This window comes from Myotis nattereri, assembly GCF_964212035.1.
Source record: "Myotis nattereri genome assembly, chromosome: 5".
NCBI lineage: Eukaryota > Metazoa > Chordata > Mammalia > Chiroptera > Vespertilionidae > Myotis > Myotis nattereri.
The window spans coordinates 11,034,770-11,043,520 of NC_138080.1; the positions used below are offsets into that span (position 1 = coordinate 11,034,770).

General features: G+C 52.3%; 1 protein-coding gene across 1 annotated transcript; it reads left to right on the top strand.

Moving 5' to 3' along the window:
- Positions 1–275: 275 nt before the first annotated feature.
- Positions 276–7,149, top strand: ANGPTL4 (angiopoietin like 4). Its single transcript, XM_081091069.1, has 7 exons — positions 276–942; positions 1,151–1,261; positions 1,364–1,481; positions 3,992–4,105; positions 4,407–4,502; positions 4,591–4,872; positions 6,046–7,149. The coding sequence occupies exons 1-7, from the start codon at positions 607–609 to the stop codon at positions 6,225–6,227; spliced, it is 1,239 nt and encodes a 412-aa protein (XP_080947195.1). The 5' UTR covers positions 276–606; the 3' UTR covers positions 6,228–7,149.
- Positions 7,150–8,751: the final 1,602 nt, after the last annotated feature.

The following is an 8,751-nucleotide window of genomic DNA, read 5'->3' on the forward strand; positions in this document are numbered from 1 at the left end:
CCTGGGCTCCCCTCCCGGTCCAACGGGACTCAGCGCACCAGGGCCTTTCCTCATATGTCACTTTCCCGCCCTCTCCCCAGCTTTTGACTTGAGGAGGGCACGAGGAATGCCAGTCGCCCAGCCTTCCGGTATGCCAGCGCCCTTTTTGAGTGCAAAGGGGCGTGGGGGGGAGGGGGGGGAAGGACTCGGAATTTCGGCGCAGGAAAGAGGATCACGGGAAGGGGGACAGTCACGTCTCCCACGGTCTGCAGAGAAGCCGCGTCAGAGCCAGGTGGGGAGGAGTCTGAGTTTTGCAATCTTAGGGCGCCCTGCACCCCGCTGCGAATGCACAGAACCCCACCCCGGATTGTACACCCCGCCCCCCGCACGTGCGCTCCGCCTTCGAAGCTGCTCCGCCCCATCTCGCACCCGCCTTATAAAAAGGCTGTCGCAGGAACACGCCAAACGAAGGGCGGGAGGCTTGGATCTGATCCTTGTTCTTTGGGGCTTCTGCACCCGTCCGAGGCTCCGCCAGGGTCGGCGCGTATTTAGAACCCGCTTCCACCTAGAGCCCGCGCGCCCCTCTGTCTGAGTCCCTACGTCCCCGCGCCCAGGCCACAGGGAAGGATGCGCTGTGCGCCGACGGCCGGAGCAGCCCTGGTGCTGTGCGCAGCTACCGCCGGGCTGCTGAGCGCGCAGGGCCGCCCCGCGCCGGCGGAGCCGCCGCCGCGCTTCGCGTCCTGGGACGAGGTGAACGTCCTGGCTCACGGGCTCCTACAGCTCGGGCACGGGCTGCGCGAACACGCGGAGCGCACCCGGGGGCAGTTGGGCGCGCTGGAGCGGCGTCTGAGCGCGTGCGGAGCCGCCTGCAAGGAGCCGGGAACAGCCGCCGCGCCCCCGCACGTCCCCGCAAGTCCGGTCTCCCGGGGCGAGGCCGTCCCTGAGACACTCCGCAGTCTGCAGGTACGTGCTACCCAGGTGACTGTCCGCACTTGTACTACTCTCTTGCGAGCCTGGAAGGGCGTGGACGGAAGTGGTGCGCTTCCAGGGCTCCCTGAGCTCTCCTGCCCAGGAGTCAAATGATGGAGAGTTGGAAGGACAGAGGAGCGGGTGAATGGAGAGGTTGGCGGCAGAAGGCTAGGTCCTCACCAGGTTTTCACACTCTCTCCAGACTCAACTCAAGGCTCAGAACAGCAGGATCGAGCTCCTCTTCCAAAAGGTGGCCCAACAGCAGCGCCACCTGGAGAAGCAGCACCTGAGAATCCAGAACCTGCAGAGCCAGGTACCAGATGCTTGCACCAGGAAGGCAGGGAGGTCCAAGCTGAACCTGTGAGTCTGGATGTGAACCAGTCATATCTGACATTCTCTTCCCGTCCTTCCCCAGGTGGGCCTCCTGGCCCCCACGCACCTGGGCCGCGGGGTGGCCACGCCTGCCAGGAGGAAGAGGCTACCCAAGATGTCCCAGCTTGTTGGCTCCACTCACAATATAACCCACCTACACAGTGAGTGTCCAGCCCTTTGCTGTCCTCTGGCAGCTCCACCTCCACACACAGCATACACTGTGCCATTCCTGTCCCCCACCTTGTCATGTCCATCTTACTTGAGGAGAGAGTCTTGGCCCTGGGTCCCTCTGGGCTCTGGTGAAGGGCTAATGGGGCACCTTCTTCAGCTCTGTCCCTAACTGCCCCACCCTTCTTTCCAGTGGGCCAGTGGGTTTTCCCCAAAGACTTGCTGGCCACTAATAGAGCAAGGGTTGGGAAAGAGGGTCCAAGTCTAAAAGGGATTTGGGCTGCAGGAGTGTGGGGAAGGGGAGGGGTGCAGGGACACTTCCATGGAGGTTGGAACTTTCTAGGAGGGCACATGGTGGACAAGAGGGTGCCAGCTGGGGAGTCTGGAGTCCTTATTGGGTGAACAGCAAATGCCTGTCTGTGAGAAGGGTTCTAAGACTTGGAATGTGGATCTAGGACAGTGATGGCGAACCTTTTGAGCTCGGCGTGTCAGCATTTTGAAAAACCCTAACTTAACTCTGGTGCCGTGTCACGTATAGAAATTTTTTGATATTTGCAACCATAGTAAAACAAAGACTTATATTTTTGATATTTATTTTATATATTTAAATGCCATTTAACAAAGAAAAATCAACCAAAAAAATGAGTTTACGTGTCATAGGTTCGCCATCACTGATCTAGGAGGTAGACCAAGGGCAGGGACCCTATCTCCCTAGCCAGACGCATTCACTCTTGCATCTCTGACAAATCCAGGGCTGCTGATCTGAGCACCTGGTCCCTCACCCCATTCTTGGCCCCAAAGTACCTGATTACCCTCATTTCCCATTCCCCTACTTCCACAGAGAGCTAGCCATTGCCACCTCTGCAGTTCTGGGTCCTGTTTGAATGTATGCCTGAAATTGCCCCAATTTTCCAACCACATGTCTGTGTATGTCAACACAGGCTCCCAGCTTCCTGTCTCTGCCCCACCTTAAGTTCATGGCCCCAGAGCCAGCCGACTTCCCTCTGGTCCTCCTACCCCATCACCTGGCCTGGCATCTGTGTCTGTAGCCAACTGGGTAAAGTTCAGATTCTCCCCTTCACACCCTCAGACTGATTGCTGGCTTCCAGCCCTCTCTTTTGAGGGCTTCCCCCTCCCCCACCCCCACCCCCACACGGCTCCCCCCGGCCCCCACTCCTATCAGAAAGGGTCCAGTACACCCTCCCAAATTTCTGTCCTGGGATGAGGGGCTTCTGGGATGGACTAGGTGGTATAAGTCCAGGCTGAGGGATGTGGAGGGGATTGGAGGGGGGAACTCATGGATTTGGGAACTCCCAGACTCCAGCTCAGTCCTGCCAAGTAGGGGAAAGTTCAGAGCTGGAGAGAGAAACAGCTGGTGCTAATGGAAGCCACATTGGTGGTTTGGCCAGGTGCCTGTCCTGATTGGAAGAAAGGAAAGTAGGGGAAAGGGGAGCTGCCCCAGAGGCCAGAAAGTGTCTGCAGTCTCTCTGGGCTGGCCCCCACCCTGGCAACGTTAGGACACACTCACCCCTTGTCCTGGGCCCTCACTCCCCCTTTCCCTCCAGCGACCTTTCCCCTACTTTCTTTGCTGGGCTGGGGGCGGGGCTTCCCACCAGCAGTAGACATCCCTCCTTTCTACTTCCTCCCTCCTTCCCCCTCCTCCTCTCTCCCTGCCTCCCTGCCTCCCTGTCTCCCTGCCTCCCTCCCTCCCTCCCTCCCTTCCTCCCTTCCTCTCTCCCTTCCTCCTCAATCATTTAACTCCCCACCCTGGGACCCTGGGCAGAGTCTCTGTCCAGGCAAGTCCCATCCAGACCTGATCCGAATCCCCCACTAGACAAAGCAAAGCCTGTCCAGTTCAGCTCAGCTCTTGCCTCCCCTGCCCAACCCCCCATTCAGCTCCTACAAATATTCATTTATCAATCATTCAGTCATTGTGTCTTTATTAAACACCTGCTGTGGACTAGGATCAGTCCAAGAACATTCCCTATCCCTGGCCTCATAGAGGCCTCATTCAGGGGAGGGAGTTGGGGAGAGGACACCAGATGACCCTAGTGTTGCGAGTGGGAAGGCCTTGATGCTCCTTTCTGGGAGTCTGGTCTGGTCTGAGGGTCAGGAATTTCTTCCAGAACCTGGGACCCTTACATTGAAGCATAAAAAGGCATGAGGGAAGAGCATTCTAGGCAGAGGGACCAGCATGTACAAAGGACCTGTGGCAGGAAGATGTGTGGGACAAGGAAGGCTATGTTGCCAGAAGGTGGGCATGCAGTGTGGGAAGAGGGAGGATGGGGGCAGAGGCCAATCCTGGAGCATCTTGTGGTCAGTATTAAGGAAGGTCAAAGGGAACCATGGAAGACTTTATGCAAGTGAAGGGGAGGGTGTCCTGAACTCAGGATTGCCCTCTAATATCCCTGTTGCCCACTGCCCAGATTCTACATACACCTGTTTCCTGAGACCCCCAGGACTGGTCTCTGACTCAATCTCCCTGTCTCTCTTTGCCCTATAGGGCTGCCCAGGGACTGCCAAGAGCTGTTTGAAAAGGGAGAACGGCAAAGTGGACTATTCCAGATCCAGCCTCAGGGGTCCCTGCCTTTCCTGGTGAACTGCAAGATGACCTCAGGTAGGATGCAGTAGTCCAACAGGGAACTGTTGTCATTCTGTCAAATGCAGCCCACCTCCCTCACACCCACTCCCTCTTTTCCTGCTGAGTCCTGGGGACAAAGACCTAGGCTGAGCCTCCCGCCTGCTGGCCAGTCCACAGTATTCCTTCCTTTGACCACCTTCCTCCAGTCCTGCTGGGATGAATGAGGGGAGTATTGCTGTCCCTGGGTTTGGAGGTGGCTTGGAGTTTTGGAGCCGAATGCAGGAATTGGATTCTCCTGTGACAAGGGTGCTCCTAGTGACCTTGTACCTGTCTGCAGATGGAGGCTGGACCATAATTCAGAGGCGCCAGGATGGCTCCGTGGATTTCAATCAGCCCTGGGAAGCCTATAAGACTGGCTTTGGAGATCCCCAAGGTGGGTGTTTGTAAAAGCCAGAGGCACAGGGAGAGGAGGGGGCTGTGGTGGTGGGTCCCTGTCTCACTGATGACCTTTCCCACTGTAGGAGAGTTCTGGCTGGGCCTAGAGAAGATGCACCTGATCTTGGGCAACCATGGCAGCCACCTGGCTGTGCAGCTTCAGGACTGGGAAGGCAATGCCAAGTCATTTCAGTTCCCCATCCGCCTGGGTGGTGAGGACACAGCCTACAGCCTGCAGCTAACAGCACCTATGGCCAGCGAGCTGGGTGCCACCACTGTGTCACCCAGTAGCCTCTCCCTTCCCTTCTCCACTTGGGACCAGGACCACGACCTCCGTGGGGACAAGAACTGTGCAAAGAGCCTCTCTGGTGAGTAAGCTCTGTCCCTCCTGGTCTTGCCTGCGGGGCCTCCCCTCCCTGCTTTTCTGCTTCCCTGCCCTGCCTTCAACACAAGTCCATCCATTACCCTCTTTTCCTTACTGGCTGTGTACTGTTGGGCAACTGACTTAACCTCTCCCATCATCAGTTGCCCCATCTTTAAAATGGGTATAATCACAGTGCCTACTCCATAGGATTATTATGAATATTCAATGAGATGACATTGTAGCAGAGCCACCAAGACAAACTCCATCTTGTTCTAATGAAATCTAAGGCAGAGTCTAGGCCTTGTGAAGTGAAACATCAAACTCCCTTTTGGTGGGTCAAAAAATGATGGAGCAGCTGGGTGTGGCTCAGTTGGTTGGAGTGTCATCCCATGCACTGAAAGGCTGTGGGTTTGATCCCTGGTCAGGGCACATACCCAGGTTGTGGGTTCAATCCCCTGGTTGGGTTGCATAAGGAAGGCAACCCATCCCATGTTTCTCTCTCTCTCTCTCTCCCTCTCTCTCTCTCTCCCTCTCTCTCTCTCTTTCTCTCTCAAATCGATAAAAACATCCTGAGGTAAAGATTAAAAAATAACAAAAGCCTGGCAAGTGTTGCTCAGTGGTTGAGCATTGACCCATGGACCAAGACATCGCCAGTTCAATTCCCAGTCAGGGCACACGCCCAACTTGTGGGCTCAATCTGGGCGGGGGGGTGGGGGGGTGCAAGTCAGTCAATCAATGTCTCTCTCATTGATGTTTCTATCTCTCTCTCCCTCTTCTTTCCTCTCTCTCTAAAAAAATCAATTAAAAAACATTTAAAAGGGTGACTTTATAAATAAATAAAAAATACATCAAAAAGTGATGGAATACTGGTAATTTTTTTATGGTTCAATCTAATATAAATTGATGAGACAGACGACAATCGTAGTAAGTCTTTAATGAATGTCAGAGGCAGGGAAGTAACTTGCCATGGTCACAGATGTGAGAGCTATGGTTACTGGGTTGGGGATCCCTGAGTCCCTGAGGCTCCTGTTACAACCTGTGGTTCTTCAGGATACAATTTGACAACCACTGCCGAAGCCCTCCCATCGAAAGTGTGTAAGTCCAGTGCCTAGCCGCATCGCTGTCCCAGCCCCAGTGGTTAGGCCCAGCTTAACCATGCCCCCTTTTCTTCTGACAGGAGGCTGGTGGTTTGGTACTTGCAGCCACTCGAACCTTAATGGCCAGTACTTCCACTCCATTCCTCGGCATCGGCAGCAGCGTAAGAAGGGCATCTTCTGGAAGACCTGGCGGGGCCGCTACTACCCATTGCAGGCCACCACCATGCTGATTCAGCCCAGAATGGATGAAGCAGCCTCTTAGCCTCCTTGCTGGGGCCTGGTCCCAGGCTCCTAGAGGACAGTGATTGTGATTCTGGCCCAGCATGTGGCCACACTCTGCCTGGGCAGGGGCTCTGGGCAGGGGCCATTTGGAGCAATGTGGACAGAGAAGCAGCCTATGACTGAAGAGGCCCCCTTTCTTAGTAGGGTGGCTATAGGTGCCATACCCTCTGAGGACAGTACAGGGCACAGACCACAGAAGTGTGGGACCAACGGGCATTGAGGCCTGCTCTTTGCCTACCCAAGGAGTGGGAGATGCAAAGGGACCACTCAGGGGCAACCAGGCAGCCCTCAATGGTAGATTCAGTCATGTTGACTGGCCAGGGGATGAGGGCACCCTCACGGTGCTGTTGTATGTGGGTGCTGTGGGACAAGCCCATGCCACTGGTGTCTGGGTGGAGCTCACAGAATTCTTGAAATAAAAGCAGCTTCAGATTATTTTATTCTTCTTTGTCCTTAAGTTTGTTAAAAGTGGACAGTTTCAAAATCCAGGTAAACATGTTCTCAAGGTGGAGGTGAACACTCCCTGGTCTGTTAAGGATAAAACTGGTTATTCCTGCCGCCTCTGCCAACTGATTTTTATTTCCTTCATTTATTATTTTATGATGTGTATGTTACTTTTATTTTCAAAATTAGAAAACAAAAGCCCCCATTCATTCCTTCTAGAAGCAGGTAAAGAGAAAATTAGAACACCCTCCTGATCATATTTATGCATGTGAATCACCATTAACCTCTCAGTGTCCCACCAAATGATAAAAAATTTTTTTAAAAAAAGTAAAAAGAAACAGGTGAAATGAATTTTACAAATATATTTTATTGAATCCAATATATCAAAAATATTACTATTTCAATATGTGATCAACATAGAAGTTATTTTTTTAAAATAAATCTTTATTGTTCATATTATTACAGTTGTTCCTCTTTTTCCCCCCCATAGCTCCCCTCCACCCGGTTCCTACCCACGCCCACCCCCCCCACCCCCCCCCACCCCCCCCGCCGCCCTTACACTCCACCCCACTGTCCTCGTCCATAGGTGTATGATTTTTGGCCAGACTCTTCCTGCACCCCCCACACTCCCTTCCCACCGAGAATTGTCAGTCCACTCCTTTTCTATGCCCTTGATTCTATTCTATTCACCAGTTTATTCTGTTCATCAGATTTTTTATTCACTTGATTTTTAGATTCACTTGTTGATAGATATGTATTTGTTGTCACTTTGTTGTTCATAACTTTTATCTTTACCTTTTTCTTCTTCTTCCTCTTCTTAAAGAATATCCTTCAGCATTTCATCTAATACTGGTTTGGCGGAGATGAGCTCCTTTAGCTTTTTCTTATCTGTGTAGCTCTTTATCTGACCTTCAATTCTAAATGATAGCTTTGTTGGGTAGAGTAATCTTGGTTGTAGGTTCTTGCTATTAATCACTTTGAATATTTCTTGCCACTCCCTTCTGGCCTGCATAGTTTCTGTTGAGAAACCAGCTGACAGTTGTATGGGTACTCCCTTGTAGGTAACTAACTGTTTTTCTCTTGCTGCTTTTAATATTCTCTCTTTGTCTTTTGCCCTCGGCATTTTAATTATGATGTGTCTTGGTGTGGTCCTCTTTGGATTCCGTTTGTTTGGGGTTCTCTGCATTTCCTGGACTTGTAAGTCTATTTATTTCACCAGGTAGGGGAAGTTTTCTGTCATTATTCAAATAAGTTTTCAATATCTTTTTCTCTCTCTTCTTCTGGCACCCCTATACTTTGGATGTTGGTATGCTTGAAGTTGTCCCAGAGGCTTCTTACACTATCTTCGTATTTTTGGATTCTTTTTTCCTTTTGCTTTTCCAGTTGGGTGTTTTTTTGCTTCTTTGTATTTCAAATCATTGCCTTGGTTCTTGGGATCCTCTAGTCTGCTGTTGGATCTCTGTGTATCATTCTTTTTTTAAAAAAAAAAATAAATCTTTATTGTTCAGATTATTACAGTTGTTCCCTTTTTTCCTCCCATAGCTCCCATCCACCCAGTTCCCACCCCACCCTCTGCCCTTACCCCCCCACTGTCCTAATCCATAGGTGTACGATTTTTGTCGCCAGGTCAAAGGTCATACACATGGAAACTAGCTATTTCCATCCGCAATGTGTCCCTGTGCTCGGAAAGGTCTCTCACGACTTGTTCGCGCTCTACTCAGAAATGGTGCGGAGCCACATTGTGGCTTTTTAAAATAATGTGTCCTCTTATGTTTAAAATGAGGATTTCGCTACCAAAAGTGAGGAGAAAGCAACACTACAGCTGCTCTTGCCCGTCTCGCCCTTCAGGTGATAGTTGTGCGTGGGGCTGCAAGCTGGTTCGCGGGCCATTGACGAAGCCGTCTGGGCAGCTCGTGCGGTTCCGCCGGCTTCCCAGGGGCCATTGCAGCCTTGCAGGGGCCATCTCAGCCTCACAGGGGCCGTTGCAGTCTTGCAGGGGCTGTTGCAGCCTTACAGGGGCCATCTCAGCCTCGCAGGGGCCGTCACAGCCTCACAGGGGC

Coding starts and splice junctions, on each gene's coding strand:
- ANGPTL4 (XM_081091069.1), top strand. CDS start 607: ATGCGCTGTGCGCCGACGGCCGGAGCAGCCCTGGTGCTGTGCGCAGCT. Junction 1,262..1,363: donor TCCAGAACCTGCAGAGCCAG/GTACCAGATGCT, acceptor GTCCTTCCCCAG/GTGGGCCTCCTGGCCCCCAC. Junction 4,503..4,590: donor TGGCTTTGGAGATCCCCAAG/GTGGGTGTTTGT, acceptor TTCCCACTGTAG/GAGAGTTCTGGCTGGGCCTA.